The 26,043-nt window shown below is 34.4% G+C and overlaps 1 protein-coding gene across 3 annotated transcripts in view; it reads right to left on the reverse strand.

The window, feature by feature from the left end:
• Positions 1-26,043, reverse strand: part of ADK (adenosine kinase) — an 888,023-nt gene that overhangs the window by 675,563 nt on the left and 186,417 nt on the right. For all 3 annotated transcript variants that reach the window (XM_081158526.1, XM_081158525.1, XM_081158527.1), the window contains exon 6: positions 23,712-23,820. In XM_081158526.1, the coding sequence (XP_081014652.1) occupies positions 23,712-23,820 (109 nt within the window). The remainder of the gene's footprint in view (positions 1-23,711; positions 23,821-26,043) is intronic.

Below are 26,043 nucleotides of genomic sequence, written 5' to 3' on the forward strand. Positions count from 1 at the left end.
GCTGGCGTGGCTCAGCGGTTGAGCATCAGCCTATAATCCAGGAGATCTCGTGGTCAGGGCACACGCCTGTGTTTCCGGCCCGAGCCCCAGCAGGAGGCATGCGGGAGGCAGTCGATCAATGACTCTCCTTCATCATTGATGTTTCTATCTCTCTCTCTCTTCCTCTCTCTGAAATCAATAAAAATATATTAAAAAAAAAAAAAAAGAGAGAACCAGGGCACTGGCTGGGTAGCTCAGTTAGTTAGAGCATCGTGCCCCTATGCCAAGGTTGTGGGTTTGATCCCCAGGCAAGGTACATACAAGAAACAACCAATGAATGCATAAATAAATGGAACAACAAATCGATGTCTCATCCTCCCTCCCTCCCTCCCTCCCTCCCTCCCTCCCTCCCTCCCTCCCTCCCTCCCTCCCTCCCTCCCTCCCTCCAGCTCTCTCTCTCTCTTCTCCCTCTCTCTAAAAAGTCAATTAAAAGAGAGAGAGAGAGAGAGAGAGAACCAGGAAGCTGAAAAGGTCCCAGAGTAGTCAAATGCCTAAATATTTAGTACTCAATTTAGTACTCAATTTACTCTTTTCTTCTAAAAATGCTACCTATCTAGATTTTTCACACCTTAAACAATTAGAAATAATAAAAAAACAAGCAGTTTTTTTTAAAGGATGATACATTTCCAGATCCAGAAGTGATAAAATTATTACAAAGTATCTATATGCACTCAAAATACACAGCAGTTTCAAGCCACTTAAAATAAAAGTAAATAAATGTACCATAGACTAGACCCATATAACAGCCCAATAAATAATACTGTAGATGATGATCTTGAGACATGAAGAAAAACTGAATTATATTCATAGAACTGATGAGGAAATAAGACTATGAATTTGAAAAATTTCTATATAGCTACATCTATATCTAAAAGAATAAAATTTAAAGACAGTTCCATTTAATATTTTAAGATTCACTGCTGTCCTTGACAATTCTGGGTAAGTGATATGTCACTAAACAAAGTTTCAATAATACTAATAGCAGTGCTAAATTTATCCAAATGAAAAAATATTGTCTACAGTCATTTATCACTGTTGCCAGTACAAGGATGCAATACGAGACATTCCTCAATAACATGGAAATAAGGAATATTAATACTGCCTTTTAGTCAACCATGAAACAACAAAGTAAGATAAGATATGCAATAAGCCCTGTTTGACTATATTAACAAATCTAGAGAAAGGTTATTTTGAAGTTAGGAGTGGTATTAGTATTGATAGGTTATGAAAGAGGGGCAAAGGCAAATGTTAATGCTACCTATTAAAAAAGAATTCAGGAAGCCTTTGGTCAATGGTCCTTAATTTTTCAAGTCCCTATTGAGATAAATTTATCAAATTAAAAAATGAAAACAAATATATTAAATATTAACTTACTCAAGTCCCCTTGTTTTGACTCCATGTCACCATACAGAGAAACTATTTAGCTTCCAAGGCAAATTTTTTTATTCACAGAGAATGTGCAGATTAAGCAGATACAAACATCTGGGTTTACATGATAATTACATTTCCTACTATAAATCAATAAGGTAACATTGATTTTTATATATCATTCTAACTTGGGCAACTGAATCATCCTTGCCTCCTCTCCTTCTCTGATATCCAACTATCTATCCAGTGAAACTTTGTGGGACCTACTTCAAACATATCCAGAATCTGACCCATCTTTAATACCTCCACTAGTGGGAGCCCACATCATGCACTGCATGGCCTATTGTAACAAGCCTCATTGCTCTCCCTGCCCAAGTACCATCTATTTTCTATATAGCAGCTACAGTGGTTTTAAAATATAATGCAGAATATGCTACTCCTTTACTCAAACTGTTCAATGCCTACATCACTTTGGGAAAAAATTAAAACCTACATGTCTTATAGGTCAGACTCACAGCTGCCTTTCAGTGCTCAACTCCCGTTTTTGCTGTGTCACAAATATTCCAGACATTCCCACCTCAAGGCCTCTGCACTTGATTCCTCTGCTTGAAATGTGCTTTCCCCAAATAGCTACGTGGTTTTTCCCCTTGGTTCCTTCAGGTCTCTTCTCAATGTCACCTTACCAGAAAGTCATTCCCTATTCTATTTATTGAGAGATGGTAGACTGTGATGGATAAAGCTTACAAGCAGCTCAGAAAAAAAATGAAAACAAATAAATGTTCATAGCAGCTTATTTGTAATACCCTCAAACTGGAAACAACCTACACGTACTTCAATGAGTGAATAGTTAAACAAGTTGCGGCACGACCATACCATGGAATACTATTTATCAACAAAAAGGAACAGACTATCGATGTATGCACCAATCTGGATGACTCTCCAGAGGGTTATGCTGAGTGAAAACAGCCTATCTCAAAACATGACATACTGTATGATTACAATTATAAAATATTCTTGAAATGAAAAAACTGCATAAATGGAGGACACATTAGTGCTTACTGAGGATAAAGCAGGGGCACTGGAGCAGAAGGGAACACATGTGGCTATAAAGGGTGCTATGGACTGAATGTTTGTGTGTCTCCCTCCCAAATCCGTAAATTGAAGCCTTAATCCCCAATGTGATGTTTTGGAGGTGGAGGGTCTTTGAAGTTAATTAGGTCATAAAGGTGGAGCCCTCATGAAGGGGATTAGTGCCCTTATAAAAAAAATACAAGAGATATTATCCTTTCTCTCCCCAGTGCAATGCTACAGCCAGAAGGTGGCCATATGCAAGCCAGCAAGAGGACCCTCATCAGAACTCAGCCATGCTGCCATCCTGATCTGACTCCAGAACTTGAGAAATACATTTCTATTGTTTAAGCAACCGAGTTTATGGTATTGTTATAGCTCCCAAACTAAGGCAATGGAGGGATTCTTGTGATGGATATGTTTGGTATCTGGATTACTTTAATGCCAGTATAATGGTTGTGATATTATACTATTATTTTCTAAGAGGTTACCTTTGGGGAAAACTACGTAAAGGGCATATGAGATTTCTCTGTATTATTTCTTACAACTACATGTGAATCTTCAATTATCTCAAACTAAATTTTAATTAAATTAAAAAAAAAAAAGGCTTGGACACAGGAGCCTACCTGATGGTTTCAAATCCTGGGCTGGCCACTTATTAATTGTGAGACCTTAATTAACATCTCTGTGGCTCTGTTTCTTCATCTATGAAATGAAGGTAATAATAGGGCCTAAGGTTATTTGAGGTACATTAATTAATATATGTAAAATCTAAGAATGGCGTGTGGCACAGAGTGATATGTTATCTATTACTAGTAATAATTCCTCAGAGAATATGCTCTGTTATATTGTCTATTATAACATATGAACTTCATTCACAGCTATATATTGAATGCCTAAACCACTATCTGGCAAATAATAAGCACTTAATATTTGTTGAATGAACAGATGAATGCCCCTGAAAGATGTATTTGCTTTTAGTGCACGAATAAAGTCACTCTTCTAAATTTCCAATTTTGAGAACACTACTTGTATTTGCACAACTGATTATGGTTGACCACAAAAAATTTTCTCTGTATTAGTGAGTTCTCCTTACCCTCCTTTTTCTTCCCATCTCATGAAACTTTTCTTGGCAAAAAACCCATTAATATTACATCCAAAGTGATCAAAAAAGCTGATGATAGACTTTTAATCTTTCCTTCCCTGCTTCTACTACACATATGAATTGTAGTAATAATGTGACTTGTGTGAAGATTTTACGGGTATCTTCATATAATTCTAACTTTTACATATATATAAAAAAATCGTTCAGAATTAAAAGAATTAAGATATTTTGTTGCAAGTTATAATTATATATTAACTATACATATAAAAACTATAACTGTGAACTATAATAACTATATATAATGTATAATAACTACATATAATGTATAAACTACATATTAAACTGCTACCATGTGTTAAATCTCAAGTTGATTCTAGGTAACATAATTTAATACTGTAAGAGGCATAAAGTCAATGTAATAAGACATTTCATAATTAACACAAAATCTTTTTCCTAATTGAATATTTTGAATTATAGTCACTTAGACTGAGTCTATTTTAAGATATTTTTTTTTGCCTCAATTTTTCCTCTGCAACTAAAGGACAATTTATCTAAATTTTCAGTAGGAAATAATTTCAAATGTTCCCAAAATAAAAATAGTACAGGGAACTCCCATAAATGTACACCCTTTAAGCAGATCTTCCTGTTAACACTTCTACCTCATGTGCTTTATTATTTGTTTGCTAATACTGTCTTGCTCTATGTATGTGTGTGTGTTTCTACTCTTTCCCTGTGATTAGAATGAAATTATGCATTTTGAGCCAGAATACTTCATAGGTAGTGTTGTGTCCTTCTCAAGGATCCTCATCAGGAAGGACAAACGGCCCTCTGACCTTCATTGATGATAATTTTGATCACCAGGTCAGGTCTTGCCTGAATTCTCACTGCATTCCTGCTGTTTCTCTTCTCTACAACTGACAAACGTTCTATGGGGAGACACTTTAAGACTATGGAAATATCCTGCTCCTCATCAACGTGTCCTCTGAGATGTTGCATCCACTGATGAATTTTGCCTGATCTAATCTTTACCTTGGTAGCTGCAAAGTAATGGGTTTTTGTTCTTATTTTTTTTCCAAACCCAGCACAACCTCCACATTTGCCTATCAACCTTTGGCATTCAACTATAAGCAAGATACCCTCCCTTCTCTCTCCTTCCCATCTATTATTGGTATAGTCACATAAAGCTCCTTTTCTCCAATGGTCTATAATTTATTGCTGTATTTAATTATTTCAATGCTCAAACTGTCCCAGATTTGGCTCCCATATAGTTATGATAAACTGTCCATTATTGTTTTGAGCACTTCACTTGCGACATTACAAAATGTTCATCTTGTATCTACTTGGTCCTAGACGTGGAGCCAGCCATTTCAATGAGGAGTCCCGTTCCTTTCACTGAGTATTGCAGGTTGAATTGTGTCCCACAAAAAGAAATGTTTAAGGCTTATGCCTTGGTATCTGTAAATGTAAGCTTATTTGGAAATGAGATTTTTGCAGATATGTTCAAGATGAAATAGCACTGGATTAGGATGGGCCCTAATCAAATTATTGATGTCCTTATAAGAAATTTGGACAGACACACAGGGAGAATGCCATATGACAATGGAAGCAGAGACCAGGGTTATGTTGCCACAGCCAAGAGAGACCAAGGATGTCAGGTAACACAAGTTAGGAGAGAGGCGTGGAATAGATTCTCTCTCTGCCCCTCCAAGAATTAACCAACCCTGCCAACACCTTCCTTTTGAACTCTGGACTCCTGAACTGTGAGGGAATACATTTCTGTTGTTTTAAGTTTGTGTTAATTTGTTATGGCACCCCTGGTAAACTAACAGAGTGGGAAATGGTGCTACCTGTGTCATTACTACTTGAGTGACTTTGCTTCTTGGTAGATTTGGCAACAAAGTTAGGATACACAAGCATTAATATCCACATATATACAAATACACACATATACAGATACACATAAATGTATGTATTTACCTCTAACCCAATCCATCCCCACAGTGTTCTTTTCTGTATCCTCCCATTCTCTATTTGCAAGTCCTTTTCCCCACATTGAGAACACAGGTTCTTAACCATATCAACTCGCTCAGTCATTTGCTCAAAATAGTTTCAGACTTAGTTTTCCCATTCCACTAAAATAAGCATGCCTACTAAGAGTTCAGAATTTGTTTATAACACTTTCTTCCTCTCCTACTTTGCCCCAAACAGGACTGTCCAATACTGTTTACAAATTACAAGGATTAGGCCTCCCTTCTTCCTTCACTTCATTCTATTTTCAGTGTGGCTGTCGTATTCTTTTTTACTTTTGACAATCAAGTTCGTTTCAGTCTGCTTACAGTTTTAGGTCCCCCACCCTAGTGATACCATTTTTATTTAACCGTTTGAATAGATGGGATATTAACATGCTATCAAAATTCAAAACGGTACCTGTTCAAACCGGTACCCCCAAAAAATATACTCCAAGTGTCATGCCCTCCTGTATCCCATTCACCCCACATTCTTTCCTACCTCGTGTACATTACTGATTTTATTGTTTTCTGCTTTATCCCTCCTGCATATCTGAATGTTTTATTTTCCCTTGTTCTTACATTAAAGGTAGCACTATATATGCTCTTTTGTGCTTTCCTCTTTGTATATTATCTCCTAGAAATCACTTCATATCTCTTTATTCAACAAAACTCCTATGACTGGTTATTTATATAATCTCTAATATTTTGCAATTATTAATAATGCAGGAATAAATAATATTAGCCAAATTACTTTTATATGCCACAAGAACTGGATTCCTGAATAAACTATAATTCTTATCTGTGTAGATTTTTACCTTTACTCTCATGTGTATTTAGGTGCAGGGGTATTGTGAGGAATATTTAAGTACATGAGCAAACATTAAATATTAAGAAACAAAAATCATATTATGAAATAATAAGATAGAGTATGATGCAAATTATATGAAAACTTGAAGAGGCACACAAATGCAGAAAAGTAAATATGTGAGAGGATTATGGGGATTTTAATATTCTCCTCTGTACCTTTTTATATTTCTCAAGCTTAATGTAATCATCATGTATTATGTTTACAATAAAAAATAAAAACAAATTATATTAGTAAACAATAAGGAGGAATTCTATTTCTGGCAGTAAAACTGAACTCAGGCACCATGACACAGTCCTTTTGCTGAAAACAATAAATGATGAGTTAAAATTTTAAAAAACCAAAATAATCTTTTTTTGTTTTGAAATCTATTGTTGGGCTGGCACATACTACTCAGATGGCTAAAACAAGGTAAAAACGGAAATGCAGGGAGGTAAGCAAACACTCACACGTCTTTCAGGGGATATGCCAACCCTACGAACTGAGCTTCAGTTTTCACAGCCACGTAGGGAACAGGCAGTGGTGTGCTGGAGCCGGCTTGTGAAAAGCTAACTATACACATCTTTACCCAAATTCACATTCAGTGACTTCATATTGGTAGCTTGAAATCAGCCATAATATGAAACTGGAAAATATTACAAATCGGGACTCTTTTTTTCACTCTAGAGAGTCCGTTTTAAAATATTTACCAGCCACACCACTGAGCCCAAGCTTTAGGAGAGAAATCCTAGGTATCCTGAAGATAGGGAGCCTAATTGGAGATCTCCACAGAAAGCTGGGACTCTAAAGAGCTGCATACTTAGTGTCAGAGTGAAACAGAATCATGCTGGAGAAAGAATCAGCAAGGAAATATGCCCGTTTCAAACCTGATGCTGGGCGGAGGTAAAAACTATCTTCCCTGAAAATTTAACTGCAAGCCCATCCTCATGAAAGTTTATGGATCTAGAACTCATGTTACCTATGCAGGTCACAAAACTTTAAGCCTAAAATTTATTTCACTGTGTTCCCGGGTTTACAGTATCCCCAGGCTTTTGGTAGATTCAAATGCAAATCCTTTCTTTAGAAGCACATCTTCATCTTAGCCGCAGAAATTACAACAAATAATGAATATGAGTTCACACACAGAAAAATAAGGCAGCCTGAGTAAAAGCTAGCAAAAAGAAGATTCAACAAAATCTGAACTGCAGAAGTTTTAAATACTTGATGAGGCACAAAATAGAAAATAAGTTTAATATATTCAAAGAAATAAAAGGATTGTAAATAATAGAAAGGAGTGAGTTTGTCAAGATGATGAAACAAGAAAAGTAGATCTGAGAGAGAAAAAATGAAAATGAAAGATAACGTAATGGATATTAAAACTCAATAGACAGGTAAAAGAATATTAGACATTGCTGAAAACACTAGAAGCATTAGAAGGTAGATCTGAAGAAATTATCCAGAATGTAGCAAAAAAGGCAAAGACAGAATAACTATGTAACAGGTGAAGAGATGTGGTAGAATAATTAGAGATACATATGTGTTTAAGCTATAAAGGAATGCATAGAGTAACTTTAAAATCTAAGATAAATAGTTACCTTTGGGGAAGAGAAAAACATGGAATCATGATGGGCACACAGACATTGAAAGATACTGGTAATGTTCTGTTTCTTAAGCTGGGTGGTTAGAACACAGGTCTTTTATTTTTAAATAAAATTATTTGGGAATACTTTTTAGAATTACAGAAAAACTCCAAACATAATAATGAAAATCCCATATACCCCTCATCCAGTCTGCCCTAATTTTAACATTTTATATTAGCATGGTACATATGTCCAAACTAAGAAAACCACCTCGGTGCATTACTATTAACAAAAGTCCAGGCTTAATTCAGATTTTGCCAGTTTTTATACCAATAACCTCTTTTTGTTCTGGATCCAGTCCAGCAAACCACTTTGTATTTAGTTGTCATGTCTTCTTAGTCTCTTCCTGTCAGTGACCAGTTCTTAGTCTTTTCTTGTTTTTCATGACCTTGACACAGTTCTGAGAAGTACTCGTTAGGTATTTTGTAGAATATACATCAGTTTGGATTTGTCTGATGTTTTCCTCATAATTAGACTGAGTCTGTGGGATTGGGTAAAGAATGCAAGATTCTCCATACTCATGTTGCATTTTTCCTGCTCCAGCCAGGGAATCAGACATTTCTCCAAGGAACCCTGGATCTTTTTACTGGAGAATAGTATTTACAAACCCAGATCTTGGTGCTGGGTGTGTTTGTTGCTACCGGGGTATCACTGCTTCTAAGTCTTCTCAGTGGACAGAGATAGAAAATAGATGTATGTAAACTAATCCATGTATATAAATATGTCTGTAATTATTTCTGCATCTACCCATTTATACATATTAAGCTAAACGTAAGTTTATACTATTATCTCCAGCTGTAATCCAGTACCTACCACAGGGTTTATTCTAGCTCTCCCCACCCCCCTTGCTTGTCTTGTAACATCTCTCTCTGATAGCACCTATTTTCTGCATTTAAAAATATTTTCCAAGGAAAGAACCTGCAAGCTTTGCTCACACAAATGTTTAGGATTGAATTTTTAGTGGTTTACTAGAGAAGTATTCAAAAACAAAAACTACATTGTTGTGACAATAAACTAGAAAACTATCTTTACAGGCTGTATCAATTATGTGATTTTTTTGTCTTAATAGATAAGCTATGATAGCTGCCCAGTAGCCTAGATCTAAAGCATTCAGTTTCAGAAGGAAAGCTCCTCAAATTGATTGACAGATAAGAGAATAAAATTCTTCAGGTTGCTTATTTGCACCCTCTCTTAAAAACAAACAAACAAACCAAAACAAAAACCCCACAAGGTTTGGAAGTCTTCATTTTATTTACATTTAAATAATGTGTTGAGTCTGTACAGATTTCACATCTGTACAATTTGAGAAGCCTGTCCCCAAAGGCAGTGTCATCTGGGAAAGTGGTGAACTATACAGGTCTAAGCAGCACAGTTACTTGGTGCAAGTATCACCATCAGTTCAGGACTTTTGGTTCAGCTTTCTCCCCCTGGTGGTAGTGTCTGCATTGATAACATTTTAAAAACTACTAGGACAGTATCTTAATGTTTATGGCTGCCACATTCAATTATACATAGGCAATTGTGGGATAGAAGTAGATTTAAATGAAATAGAAGCAGACCTCAAAACTCTCTAAAAGAAGCACTTGTCTCCTACAGTTCCTCTTTTTTTCTAAAATGCAATTATAACCATTACATCATTGTAAATTACATGCTGGGGTTATCTCAGTAGGTATCTGCCAAATGTAAAACTTACAGAAGGTCTTCAATGTAATAATGATGTTTTATCATTTTAATTACAAACTCTTTAAAAAACTCCCTAAAGTGTACCAATTGGGGTGGTCTAAATTAACAGTATCTTTGTAGCCCAAGGGTAGTAAAAATAAATTGAACTACCAAATTTCATCATACTTATAGCAGCTGTCTTCCTGCCTCTAGGAAGCTAAGTATTTAACAAAGCAGACAGCTTGGCATTGGCATCTGATTAGCAGTGTGTGCGTATTGTCAGATAGAATGTGCTTAGCTCTTTTGTTCCGAGGTGTGATTAGAAATCTGGAGAGCAGTGGTATCGGGTAACTTTATTCTTAAGTCTTCTGAAACAGTAAATAAACTGTGATGCTTCCTCTGGTATTGTACCTAAAAGCTTAATCAATGCTTTTTCGGTAATATGCTTTATCAAATCCTAGAAAATTCAAATAAAAAAATATGTTTTTTGTTCTTGAAAATCACATCAAAGGTTGATTAAACGGGCAGGTTTTAAAATCATTTCAGTTAAATATTTTTACGATAGGGTACTCTGAGCCGTATTGAGTCCTGTAATTAAAGTACTGTTGGTGGGGAGGAAGAATGGTCACTTTAAAGTACATAAGGATAAGATTCTATTTTTTAAAGTATCAACAAGCTAAATAAAGATTCAGAAAAATTTTTTTAAATGCATATGAACATCTTATTAGAAAAAATAACACTGTCTTATGAGAATAATACTGTTTTGATGCAGGTGCCTAAACATTAAACTATAAAAGGGCGACTCTAATTACCTTCTCCCCACAAATTTCTTTGAAAATTTATTACAAATGATTGTGCTTATTGGCAGAGTTCAAAATCAGTAGAGTCCATGCAAACAATCTACTTCAATGAGAAGTACATTCTTTTACTCTATCAAATCCATCGAGGTAATCAGACTGGATGTTTTATTCAACAGGGCTGAAGAAAATTGTTCTACAATAGGTTAATTCAAAATGGCAGCATAGAAAATGCATCTGTCAGTGGGGATCAAATTACAGGGCAAGCTCCTCTCAATGCTTAGAAAAACAAGTCTGCAGTTCTACAGATTATGTGCCTGTGTGTGTTTAAAGGGGTGGGAAAGGAGCTAAATATCTGAGCTAACCTCCAATTAAAGTCAATCATAAAAACAGCCAATTTAATGAGTGCGGATTTCTTTGGGTAATTATAACACCAACCACTTTTTTCTCTTTTAAATCTGTAATTCTGCCTTCTTGTTATTGCTTGCTTTGTCATTAATCGCCTCAGGACCTTGATTTCCTAGCAACAGACTGCCACCAAACATTTGGCTCCTGTTCAACATTTTCTTTGTGAAAAATGGCACTGCTGTTGCCGCCTGGGCTGCTGCAGCTAGACTGGCTGTGTAAGTGCTCTAATAATGTATTCCACTGAAAAAAATCACATGATATGGGGTGCAATGGCTGAGCTCAGTTAATTACTGAGCTGGGAAGTTTATCTACAATCTAAAAGCTGTGTTGAGGGGAAAAGGGATATAAGGATTAAAAAGGTGCTCTTTCCATTATCAATAATTTGCAGGTGAGAATTTACATAGAAATATTTTATTCTTGAGTTGACAGGTTTCTGTTTAAGTTTATTTAGGAAAGGGTACAAAAGGCCAATGTCCCTCAAATGTTGCTTGACAAATTCTTTCTCTACAAAATAGCCCCAAATGCACAAAAGAATCACAGAACATTTAGCTGCAATTTTAAAAAGCAAATTAACCTATGTGTCTGTCAGCTGTTTCTTTTTACTTAAGGCAAAAATCATGTGAATACTATGTAAAGATTCTATGAGATGGCAGAATGAGGTTTTCATTCACAGCATGAACACCAGACATGATGAAAACAGAGTAATTCAAAATATTGTGCTCTGATATATTGTACAGTTAAATAATTATTTTAAAATCCATAAGAGGGAGGAAAAGCATGCTTATCATTATTTCTAAAATGACGCAAATTGATAGAAGGAAATCAGACTTCATAATTAGAAACTTAGTGATAGAGTAGATATTTTGCCACTTTTTACTTGGTAGATTTATCAAGATTCTCCATGCCTTAGAAATACTACCACCCCCAGTAATGACAGTTATGGAAATTAACATGGCATGTCAGATATGGTTCACTGATACCTTGCTTTAGTTCTCAGGAATATGGCTTTTTAAAACTGGCATGTTTCAGGATTGCTGTCAGGGTATGATAATTTAATATGCCCAAGAGTACAATAAGTATTATGGAAGCATCTGTGAAACTAATAAATCAGTGGACATGCTGATTCTTACTAATGTCTACATACTGTATAAAAAACTTCCTGCAAAGTATAGCTCCAATTCAGCTCATCTGAGGGCGTGAAAATGCTACAGTCTACCTGAACACATCACAATGACCACCTTGAGAGTCTGAAATAAAAATAACATTAGGGGATATTTATAAAGGAGCACTAAGAATGAAAAGTCTTTGGTTACACTCAAGTAGTTAAAATATATAGATATTTTTAGAAGAGAGCAAATGAATTAAAGATACTTAAATGATTTTATAGAATTCTGCTTATTGCTGGCACTAAACCACATCATTTCACCATTGAGTCTGATTCCCCACTTCAAAATGTATCTTTACAAACACCAAATCTTGGTTGATATAAGACAGCAAATGTACATTCACAATCATAAGAGTTTTAGAAATCCAGAATGGATTTTCAAAAATTCCACATTTTCTAATAGGAAACTATAACCGGAATTATACATCAATATAATTCACTATTTACTGTGACAGAGGTTCTTGACCTAGACTCCACAAATAAGCAAAAAGCCTTTTAAAATATATGAATTTCAAAAAATTATATGAAAATTTTGTAAATAAATAAATTTGGGGGAGGAGGAGGGTACAAAACTCAGAAAAGATTAAAAACCTCTACACTAAGCATATCAATCTACCTGAGAAATGCTAGTTGACACTTGTAAGTAAAATAATATTTTAAAGATTCAATTTAGTCTATTATAGCTGTCAAATAAATGTTAAACTTACAAGAAGCTATATATTTATAAAATAATTATTTTTGAGGGATGAATAATGGAATATGATGCTCTTTTACTTTATTATATGTGTATCTTCCTGGGAAAGAAAACTAAAAATTTTTGGTGGGTTATTCTACATTTTATAGTTTATTTGATTTTGACTGTTTCTATAATGTCTCTTAAACTTAACAGTAATATAATACAAAGTGATCATAAATTCTTACTAAAATGAAGAAAGAAATACTTAGAAAAATAAATACACAAAAGGACTAGTCAGGACAGCAGAGTTGAACAGGGTTTGGAGGTTGGACAGAAATTAGATGTTTGGGTGAGGGTATTATAGGCGAAGATGGGAGTTACGGAGAAAAGTATTCAAGGGTTTCACAATTTAAAGAAAAACTTGAGCCAGAAATATGTATAGAAGACAAGACGAATGTAATTTGGAAAAGCAACAATCTATCTTTCAGAACATCTTCAACTACTTAGGATTTACTAATGTTCTTAATTATATTAGGACAATGTTAGTGAAAATAATAATATGAATATGTCCTAGAAGTCTAAAGGGCTCCCTATAGCTGCCAGAAGCTATTTTCAAGGGGTACAGAGAAAACACGTGACAAACACAAGATATTCGAGTCAAATGAGCCTTATTATATAGGTGAGAAACCTGTATTCATCTAAAATTGGGTAACAGCAAATATGGATTTATATACAATGTTACCTTCTTAAGTACGGGAAAGGAAGAAAACTGATTTCTAATTTTTTCATCTACTTTACTAAATATATATATATATCAATCTCACCAAAGGACATATTTTTTATTGATTTTTTGAGAGAGAAAGAAACATTGATGTAAGCATGAAACATTGATCAGTTGCCTCCCACACAAGCCCCAACTGGGGAATGAACCTACAACTTAGGTATATGCCCTGACGGGGAATCAAACCCGCAACCTTTCTGGTGTACAGGAAGACGCTCCAACCAAGCACGCCACCTGGCCAGGACCCAAATATATATATTTTAAAACTTCATCTACTATATGTCATTCACCCAAATCAGAAAAAATTTAATTGACATTTTAAAGAAGAATAGACCCCAAAATATGGTAACATTAAATCTAGTACAAATAAGTAAGAACAAAAGCTTAAAAGACCCCTTTTCAGCATCTGCAAAAGAGAAACAGGTAATAGCAGGAAATCAAAATAGATTTATTATGACTTCCATTACCTATGTCAAAGAACAAAGACATAATTCTAATTCATTGTTTGTCTAATTAGTAACAATTATATTATTTGTAGCCATAATACTTAGATATCACTGAAACTATTATGAGAGATGTGGATATGAGATTGAATACAGGACTTTCTGGTCAAGATGGTAGTGTAGGTAAATGTGGTATTTGAATCCTCCCATCACCACATCAAAATTACAGCTAAACTACAGAATAACCATCATTCACAACTGCCTGAAATCTAACTAAATAAAAGTCCTGAACTAGGCATTTAAAGAAGAAGCTAAGCCTGGCTGGCATGGCTCAGCAGTTGAGCATCAACCTATGTTCCAGGAGGTCGCGGTTTAATTCCCAGGCTGTGGGCTTGATCCCCAGCAGGGGTTGTGCAGGAGGCAGCTGATCAATTCCTCTCTCATCATTGATGTTTCTATTTCTCTCCCTCTCCCTTCCTCTCTCTGAAATCAATAAAAAATATATTTTAAAAAAAGAAGCTACATCAAGACTGGTAAGAGGGGTGGAGACATGGAACTGGCTGGTCCCACATCATGTGTGGCGGATAAAAATCAGGAGAGATATCTCACCTGCAGAGGTTCCCCCTGAGAAGTGAGGGGCCCAAGCCCAGGGTTCCAGATCCAGGAAGAAAAGTCCACATAGCTTCTGGCTGTAAAAACCAGTGGGGATAGTGACTGAGTGAGACAGAGGCTGCTGGAGTCCCAGGCGAACGTTCCTCTTAAAGGGGCCATGCAGGGACTTACTTAAACTCACTCCCTTTGAGCTCCAGCACTGGTGCAGCAGCTTGAAAAGAACCAGGGACATATGGGGAAAACCTGAATCATCAGGCATTAGGGCAAGAGCTAAGGGGACAGCTTTCTCTTAGACAAAAATGCTGTCAGAAGCCATTGTTCCTTTTCTGAGATCCTCTCCCTGACAGAGTCCAGAGGCTGCTGCCATATCTAAGTCTCCACCAACCTGGCTCACACTGTTCCACCCTGGTGATTCTCTGAGACTCTGCCCCACACAAGTTATGGGCCCATCCAAGCTGTTTCCAGTGACTTTTCCATATAAATGGTCTCTCTCTTGCTTCATGCTTCGAACTTTCTTAAAATCTCTCAAACAAGTAGCATCTGGCCTCTGGGTACCCTGTACCTCTTGCTAAGTGGCCCCAGACCTAGCCAGCCTTGGTTTGCAGCTTGGGCTCTCCTGGGCACTTCTGAACCCAGAACAAGTAGCAGGCATCTGCAGATTGCTCTGTTGCTCATGCCAGGTGGTCCCAGGCAGGACATAGGCAGTGGCTGATCTTGCACCTCCTGGGAGACCCCAGAGCCAGTGCACCCAGTGGACAATTTCAGACCACTCCGATTACAACCCTACAACCTCCATGAGCGACACATTCAATGGGTGGACTCAGTGAACACCTAAGCCCCACTGAAGCAAGTCCTGCTCTGTAGGACTAGCTCCTCCACAGCAGCTCCTCCACTGTACCCTCCTAGTGATGCCAACCGCAATTGAGGCTCATCTACAACAGGACAGTGCACACACCCCACACAGGGGCACACCTGGAGTACCAGGTGACTGGGGAGGCTGCATCACTGGGCCCTACAGGACACCTACTACATAAAGCCACATTAACAAGTCTGGAAGATGTAGCAGCTCAACCTAATACATAGAAACAAACATAGGAAAGCAATCAAAATATGGAGACAAAAAAACCATCCCAAATGAAAGAACAGGAAAAATCTCCAGAAAAAAACTAAATTAAACGAAGGCAAGCAAATTACCAGATACAGAGTTCAAAACAATGATTATAAGGATGCTCAAGGAACTTAGTGAGAACTTCAAGAAACTTAACAAGAACTTCAGCAGCATTAAAAAGGACGTAGAAACCACAAAAAAAAAAACAGTCAGAAATGAAGGATATGCTAACTGTATAATTTACAGGTAATCAACAGTAGAGTAGATGAAGCTGAGAATCAAATCAGTGATTTGGAATATAAGGAAGCAAAAAAACACCCCATCAGAACAGCAAAAAGAAAAAAGAATCCAAAAAAATAAAGATAGTGTACGAAGCTTCAGAGACAACTTCAAGTGTTTCAAGATTCACATCATGGGGATATCAGAAGGAGAAGAGGGAGAACAAGAAATTGAAAACATTTGAAAAAATAATGATAGAAAACTTCCCTAACCTGGCAAATGAAATAGACATACATGCCCAGGAAGTTCAGAGAGTCTCAAGCAAGGTGAACTCAAAAAGGCCCACACCAAGACACATCATAATTAAAATGCAAAAGGTTAAAGATAAAGAGAGAATCTTAAAAGCAGCAAGACAAAAGCAGTTAGTTACCTACAAGGGAGTTTCCATAAGACTGTCTGATTTCTCAACAGAAACTCTCCAGGCCAGAAGGGAATGGCAAGAAATATTCAAAGTGATTAAGCACAAGGACCTACAACCAAGATCACTCTTCCCAGAAAAGCTGTCATTTAGAATAGAATAAACAGCTTCTCAGACAAGAAAAAGCTAAGAGTTCATCATCACAAAAACAGTATTACATGAAATGTTAAATGGTCTTCTTAAAGAAGAAAAAAAAAATAAAAAATATAAACAATAAAGTGGCAATAAATACATATTTATCAAAAATTCAATCTAAAAAAAATAAATGAACAAGCAGAAAAGAAACAGACTCATAAATACAGAAAACATTTCGATGGTTGCCAGATGGGAGGAGGGTAGGGGAGATGGGTGAAAAAGGTGAAGCAATTAAGAAGTACAAATTGGTTGTGACAGAATAGTCATGGGAATGTAAAGTACAGCATAGGGAATGTGGTCAGTGACGTTCTGGTAGCTATGTGTGGGGTCGGATGGGTGTGAGATTTATTGGGATAATCACTTAGAGAGTTTTATGGTGTCTTGTCACCAGGGTGTACACCTGAAACTAATATAATATGTATGTCCACTATAATTGAAAAATAAAAAATGGTAAAAAATAAAAAAGACTGAATCTAAGGGCCATGGGGAGTAACTGCTAATGTTACAAAGTTTCTTTCTGTGGGGATGTAAATATTCTAAAATTAGATTATGGTGATGGGTGCAGAACTCTGTAAATATACTAACAATCACTAAATTGTACACTTTAAACAGGTGACCTTTATGGTGTATAAATATCACAATAAACTGTTATAAAAAAATTAAATCCAATTTTATTTATCTAGAAGGATAGGGACAACAGAATGTATGGGTTAAACCATATTAAGCTATAGAGATTCTATAACATGTACAGTAAAATATGTTGGAAAACAGATACATTTCTACAGATACTAGACTGTTTATGTCCAGTTTATATACAATTTCAAAGATATGACAACTAGCAAATAAAAATATACATTGCTGTCATAATATTTATAAATTATCCCTCTCTTAATCATGTTTATTAAAGAGATTTAGTAAACATTTCATTTTCCCAAGCAACTGCTGTATGGTCTGAAATATATAAATAAAGTAAATGAAGTGGAAACATTTCAGTAGATGGTTTGTTAATTCATTTTGGGCTCTGTATAAGGGCCTACTGTCTTAACAACTAAGTGCTATACATATGTTTATTTTCTTAAAATTCTAAGGCAATTAGCACATAGTGTGGTTTCCAACTTCACATAAAATTCCAAGGCTTCATTATAATGCCACAGTCTAAAATACAAAAATTTCCAATCTTTATCTTTAGAGCTCAAAGCTTCTTTAACCAACGCTATGTTACTCCTACTGAGTAAGTAAAAAGATTATGCTGATTAACTAAAAATAACCTTACTTTAATATTCCATAGATTTCCCCCATCTTAGTAGAGAGCTTTACTTTTGAGAGCTGCCAAAAATAAGACTAAGTTACAGAAATATAGGAGTAAATTGCCCAATTTGAATAAAGTATTTATCTATAAAAATCACAAAGTATTAGTATCACTAAAAAATGATACTGTTAGAATTTAACCTCCCCGGGGGGGAGGGGGGCACGACAATTCTAGACAAATTGGAAATGCATACAAATAAGATTTCTATAATCACACTCATTTAAAAAAAATTCTAGCAAGAATAAAAGATTGTCCCTGTTAAGGAAGAGTAAAAACAATAATAATTTATGTAACTTATTGAACATTAATAATATACAGAAAATTTTTCAGAGTTAAAAATTGAACCCTAATGGTAATATTTAAGAAGTACCATAATTAACAGTCTTTTTCTTGTATCTCTCTATATTTGAACTAAAGAAAATATCTTTACCACATAGTTTTGGGCTTTACTTATAGGGGTGTCAAATTGGCACATAAAATTCTAAACTCATGCATGACCAAGATTTGTATACATTAAGTGTCAGGAATTATACACAAACATGAAACACCATATGTTTTCATATAAAGGCTTAACAATTCACAGGTAATCCTTAAGGAAGTCAATGAAGCAGTCTAGAACAGATGGTCAAAAACTTGAGCAAAAAATAACAAGAACAAATTCAAATGGTGATCAATAATTTGACCAATAAAATGGAATTCCAATACATAAGAGTTCAAAAATTGAATTTAGAACAGGGGTAAAATGAAAACTCAGAGGAAGTTCAATCATCCTGCCTCTTTAAGTAATAATCTCATAATATTATGAAGATTAATTAATAAATTCTAAAAATTGCATTGAATTCTACCTAAATGTTTTATAAAGAACTGCGACATCTTAAATCAATTGTCATTCACAAAATAGCTTACATTTAAAAAATCCATTAGTTTCCTTCTTCTGACAAAGTATATTCATTATAATAGTACAACTTTAAAGTATGACATTACAAGGGCTTTTTCAACAGTCTAAGAAGGTTCAAGGCAATGAGTTTATTAAGTAACTGTCCATAAGTTATTAAAATTCCTTCAACAGTAAAAAAATTCTCAGACAATTATTGTCAAACTATAATTCACTGTTCTTTTATTTACAGTCAAAAGAAAGATGGATTGGCTGTATTAAGACCATTAGATTTGGGGGCAAAATATATTAGGAGGAATAAATAAATGGAAATGGGCCAAATAATCAATCGTACACCTTTATGTACCTAATAATATTTAAAAATACACGATGAAAAGTCTTATAGAACTGCAAAAGGAATATACAAATCCATAATGGTAGTAGAAGGAAAATCTCCATGTTTAGAAAGTCAACAACACACTTCAAAGAAGAAAGAAAAAAAGAATGCAGAAAGTATTACAAGCTGAATGAAAATGAAAATGTCAGAATTTGTGGGAGGCAGCCAAAGCAATGCTTGGAGAGAAATTTATGTAGCACTAAAAAGTCTATAATAGAAATGAAAAGTCTCAAATCAGGGAATTAATTTTCTTTTTTTATTTTATTTTACTTTTTTATTGAATTTATTGGGGTGACATTGGTTAATAAAATTACATATGTTTCAGGTGTTGAGTAATTCATTTTCAACGACTAAGAAAGGACACACATGAGCTGACTTTGTGCAAAATTAAGTCACAAGGTACTGAAAGCTTTTGTTAGACCTATTTCTTAAATATCTGATTAATCTCTAAAGTTAAAAATTCTCCCTATAATAAGCCTAAACTTGAAGCTGATTTGTGCTTCACCGTGTATTTGAAACTCAGAAGGAAACTTTTTCTCATTAAAAAAAATTATTAGAAATAATGCATAGATTTCTATGCAAAATCCTACTGTTGATATTATGGTGTATCTTTTCCACACTTTTACTTAAAACCTATTTATATGTTTATTTTTAACATACCTATTTATGTATTCTTTTACTATAACCTATTTGTGTGTATGTCTTGCAAGCAACATATTCTTGGATCTTATTTTTTTTGGTCTAATGTGACAATGTCGATCTTTTAGTTGGGATGTCAGAATGGCTATCGTTAATAAATCAACAAACAACAAGTGTTGGAGAAGGTGTGGAGAAAAGGGAACAGTTTTGCACTGTTGACGGGAATGTAGATAGGTGCAGCCACTGTGGAAAGCAGTATGGAGGTACCTCAAAAAATTAAAACTGTAACTGCCTTATGACCCAGCGATTCCACTTCTGGGAATATATCCAAAGAAACCTAAAACACCGATTTGAAAAAATAGATGCACCCCTATGTTCACTGCAGCGTTACTTACAATAGCTAAGATGTGGAAGTAGCGCAAGTGCCCATCAGTAGGTGAGTGGACAGAACAGCTGTGGGACATTTACACCACGGAATACTACTCAGCAGTAAAAAAAAAAAAAAAAGGAAACCTTACTTTTTTCGACAATATTCAGATAACGGGAGGAAGGGGAGACAAAGGAAAAGGAGGATTAAGAGAGGAGCCAATGAAACCCAAAATAAGCAGGAAAAAGGAATAATAAAGAGTAAAAGTCAACCTGGACTTAGATTTCCCATAACAAGTGCAAGAAGACAATAAAGCAATGTCTACAGAGTACTTTGTTTCACAAAATATTACACCAAACATGTTGTCATTCATATATAAAAGCAACAAAAAGTAAATAAAAACTCAAGAAGACAGGAGCTCTGAGCCCTTCCTTGGGGAAAAATGATGGTGAAATGCAGCTAATCGAGGGATAATCAAAATAAACAATAAAGGAATGGGGAAAATGGGGTTAAGTATTTGGAAAGCATTTAACTCACTTAAATGTAGAATTGAGGCTGTAAGAATTATGGTTATAGAACAGAATGCAAATGTTTAAAAACTGAAAATGTAAAAATAAAATAAAAATTTAATTACCCAAAATCAAGAGGCAGGTTCAAATACAGAGTGCTAATTTTTGTTGTTGCTGTTTAAGATTATTTGATTTTTATAGAGAGAGGAAGGGAGAGGAGGAGAGAGAAACATCAATGTGAGAGTGAAACATCAATCAACTGCCCACTGCATGCCCCCTATGGGGGATTGAGCCCACAACCTGACTGGGCTCAAACCAGCAACATTGTGGTGCATGGGACAATGCCAACCAACTGAGCCACACTGGCCAGGGCTAATTTGCTTATTTTTCATAGCACATCAATATTTCCTTAAAAAAGAAATACACAGATTGGAAAAATTAATGTCTCCAATTTCCTAATCTTGTTCATAAACCTTTCCTAAGTATTATAGTGTTAGAGGGCTATTGTTAAGAAATAGTTCTTGTAAGAGAAGAAATAGATATTTGCCAACCTGTTGCTAACATGAAGAGCACTTGAGATTTATATTTTTAAAAATGGAATTAGCTATCACATTACCAGTAATACCTAGTTACTTACTGACAAGGAATGTGGTTTAAACATGAAAAAACTGAGTTTCCATGCCATAAATAAGACACCTGCTGCAAAGGTTAAAAAAAAAAAAAAAAAAGGTGCCAACATTTTATTCAAACGAAAGGAGAATATTGATATATGCATATTCCATATCAGTTTTTTCTGTGAACTCTGCATTGTAGCCTCACTGCATCATGTGACAAAGACAATGATCAGGTTTTGAATTTTCTTAATGCTCATGATCATTACTAATTTATGGAATAGTGGGAAGAAGAAGAATTGCTGAGTCTGTAGGTCTGGTTTATTTCATATAATGCACATAGATGTCTTAATTTTGGAAACCTGTTGAATAGATATACTGAGTTGCTTTCTTAGCTCAAGAACTTTTTGTAATTAAAGAGCTCCCTGATTTGATTAAGTATATATAGATATACCTTCTCAATCTAAAATTTTGATTTGAGAATATGCTAAGACAAGACTGGACTGGATGCTCTGTGCTCAAAGGGAATTAAAGATTTAAAAGAACTGCAGAATGTCTTTGTAGAAATAACATTACACTTCAGAAAATATGTCACAGATTTTAATAAATAAAAATTATGTTCTTAGTTGTTAACAAAATAAATATTTGTTGAATGTCCACCAAGAACAACAGCATCCCAGGTATCCCTTGAGTCTACTATTTTCAGAACTATTTTAAAATAGCCAGACTCTGAGAAATTTATAGATTTACCTGGCAATGCAGAAGAACATTCTAACAGCTATCATCAGAGATATCAACTGGAATCCATTCTGATATCTGTTTCTGGCTGAATATACTACACAAATTTCAAAAGTAATTCAAATTTCTTTATTAACTTGACCAAAACTAATCACTGCATACTTTATACAAAATGGCACTTGTATAAATAGTTAATACTCCTATAAAAATTCCATTCACCCAAAGTTGGCTAGATGCATTATAGTACATAATTGCTGAAACTATGAGTTGTTTGCAAGTTGGGTCCATGCTGCTATAAAAATTCCACTCACCCAAACTTGGCTATATGGGTTACATATGCATAACTGTTAAAACTATGAGTTGTTTCCAAGTTAGTTCATGATCTGGGGTCCAATTACTATACATGGAAATAGAGACAATTGTAACTGTCAGTTAAAAATACTTTTCCATCATAATATACTGTCATATATCATAGTCAATATAAATAATATAACATAAATAATGCCAAAATTTAAACCATGTGCTCTTTGAAAATCAGACTTTCAAATGTAGGGTGGTTTGAAATAGTACATAAATCTCCCTAAAAAGCCTCACTACAAAAGTATGCTAACAAGACATTAACCAAAAAAAGAACATTTTGCAAAATAAAATAAAATAGACAATGATCGAGAGAGAAAATTTTTTAGTTTTTGAAATGTTTTTCTCATACGCTGGCAGAAGAGATAACATGTCTTTCCTCTGTATAATCCTTTCAGTGTAAGCATTTACTTGACATTTATAAAGGGGTAGGGTTTGCTATACAGAGGAATCAATAACAACCTTGTAAAGCCTACAGCAGTGCACATAAACATGCTGTAGGAGACATTAACACTAGACTGAAAGAAATAATTATATTTTCAATAAACATGTTCCTATTAGATAATCAATTTTTTACACATTTTACCAGCTGTTTCACAGATCAGGTAGTGAGTAGTAGAAGCTGTAATATTAAAAGCATATATTACATGCTTAGGAGCTGCTTTTAATTTTTCATAGGTATCTACTTATTTGTGATCAGCCCCATTTAACTCATATTAAATAAAAACAAGGTATTCATGGGGTAATTAATTCAGGAGGATTTTAGAGCAGTCTTATCTTAGAAATAAATTCTTAACCGATTATTTTTATGTCAGAAGACTTAATAATTCAAATTACATGCTGCCCTTATTCCCAGATTTAAGAGATTTGTCACGATCAATGTTTCTGAAATATTAAATTAAAAGGTGTCATGGTAATTACTATGGAATAAATAGCAATTAGGATTTTTTAGGTAAATAAGCTCAAACTGTTTACAGTGAATATTTATACCACTATTTTCCCAGACAATGTGTGCATCATTCACAAGTAGCCTAAAAATATAAAATGTAAATTTACATATACCTCAAAAGATCTTAAGAAACTGATTTAATACAGAATCCGATATTTGGTTAACAAATATCTGTGTATAATGTATCCAAAAAGAGGTGGACTTGAAGGTAAAAAATACAAATTATGCAACCACAGAATGATCATATTACTGTTCTGTATTTTTAATAGTGAACATATGCTTTGAGATGGGTAAATAATTTGCAGGATAAGTTGAAAGACAATTATTAAAAAATTTACATCAGCTAACAACTATAATTTATAGTGTAAACATACACCAGAAATTTGAATAAGGTAAATACTTACTGCTATATAATAAACTCTTGCTTTTTCTACCAACATCCAGTTTTTCTCCACATCAAGATGTTTTTCTTTTTTATAACAATTGGCAGCGGCAAGATTAGCTACAAGGGACCTAGAACAACAACAAAAAGCAAGTACGTTTTTTCCCCCCATATATAGTTTATTCTTTTTATTGCAAATTTGTCATGTATTCCTATACAGTTAATTAACAATATTTTTTGAAAATTTTGTTTTACATTCTAATTCTTCAAAACTGCTATATATTGATTTTAATAAATGTAAATAAAATTAATTTTGTTTTCAAGACTCTTGAGACTTCTGTGTTGCCTTTGAGATAAACAGAGATGTTAATCCTTGTTCTAAATACCAGCCGGTATTTTGAGAAACTGACATTTAAGTTTCCTTTTGATATTTAAGTGATAAGATTATCTACTTTATACATTATAATAGTTCAAAATGCAGTTAAGAAATAAAGCTACAATGCAATTATGCTTAAAAAGTATTCAAATAAAAACTTCAGTTTTTAAGTATCAATATATTATACATTTATTCTTTAATCTAATACTTTAAAAGCCAAGTATGGGATTAATTTTACAAAACACACATATAGAGACTATATTTACTATGTGAAGTTAATTTGCAAAGCATTACATGTTAAGGACTGGGATAAACTTAAATTAGTTTCTACAGTAGAAAACTCCTGCCCTGGTCCAGTTTTGCAACTGAAAAATCCAAGCAGGATACTACATTGAAAATCTTGCTGCAAGTGCCACATAGAGCTTTTTATTATTGCTCAACATGTAAACTTAATAAATTAATTATTTACATTACATACAAATTAATAAAAATATTTTTCCTCCTCAGATTTTAGAAAACTTGATAATTTTTCACTTTTGTAATCAATGGTAGCAGTTAGGGTAAAACAAAACAAAACGTTTCATCTCATCACTTAAGATTGTGGTAACATGATTGGTTCCTCTGTTAAGAAAAAAGTAAATCAGCTCTCTTCTAAAACATATTTCTGTTCATACATATGTCAACTGATTACTGAGGATACATCTGTTTACGTTCAATTAAATAAATGAAAATAAGTGTAATATGCATCAATATATTTATATGCAAATAACTATATTACAAAGTCAGGATAATTAGTCATGATTTATAAAAAAAATATTTAAGTAATCATGACTTTAGCAAACTTTTGACAAAAATGGTTACTAAGTAAAAGTAAACCACTTGTGGGATTAGCTACCAAACTCTATTTTGATAATAAAACTATTCTTTGATAGGAAACTACACAGTTTCTCCAAAAGAAAAATACAAATATTCTTACTATCCAAATGTATTATTTGGTTTAGAGTTTGGAGAAAAAATGAATTAAGAAAACTATTTGCATTATCTAAACTCTTTGATTCCTGAGTTTTGGATACTGGTAGTTAAGAGTTACCATCCCTATCTAAAACAATTTATCCAAATTTGTTAGGTTCATAATTTGGATAATGAATTAGATAGGGAGGGTTTCCCTCAATTTCAAATTTCCAAAATACTAATCATCATAACCATAATATTAGTATACAAATTAAGCTATTAACATCTGGGAGACCTAATATTATCATAACTACTCTTTAGCATACAAAAATTATTTATCAATTTTACTCTAGTCTGAGTGGCATCAGAGGCAAAACTTGACCCATTTCTGTCTAATGGGAAAAATTTGCACCTGCATGTTAGTGTTGGTTTTAGAAAAACTAAAAGAGGAAAGGTCTAAATAAGTATATTTTAAATAGTTTGAACAATAAATGGTTTATTTATTGAAACCTTAAATCATAACTTTTTTTATACACAAAAAATAAAGTTACAAGAAAGGTTTGAAAGATTTTGACAATCTATTTTTGTTTTGTTTTGTTTTTTGTTAATCTTCACCTGAGGATATTTTTCCATTGATTTTTAGAGAGAGTGGAAGGGAGGGGGGAGAGAGACAGAGACAGAGACAGAGATAGAGAGAAACATTGAAGTGAGAGACACATTGATTGGTTGCCTACCCCATGTGCCCCAACTGGGGCCAGGGATCTAACCTGCAACCCAGGTACATGCCCTTGACCAGGAATTGAACCCGAGACCCTTCAGTGCACTCTAACCACTGAGCGACACCGGCCAGGGCCTGACACTCTATTTTTGAAAGTTATATTTTAGTTATTTAATGACTACTCCCAGAATAGCATCAGATTCTGAACATACATTTGCTAGAGGTGAAAGAGTCAGCGAAAAGGAAAGGGGTTAAGAAAGGGGAATTGAACAAGGGGAAGAGAGAGAGGGGAAGAAATAAAGGAAGAAA

The sequence above is a fragment of the Miniopterus schreibersii genome (genome assembly GCF_964146895.1).
Source record: "Miniopterus schreibersii genome assembly, chromosome: 14".
Classification (NCBI taxonomy): domain Eukaryota; kingdom Metazoa; phylum Chordata; class Mammalia; order Chiroptera; family Miniopteridae; genus Miniopterus; species Miniopterus schreibersii.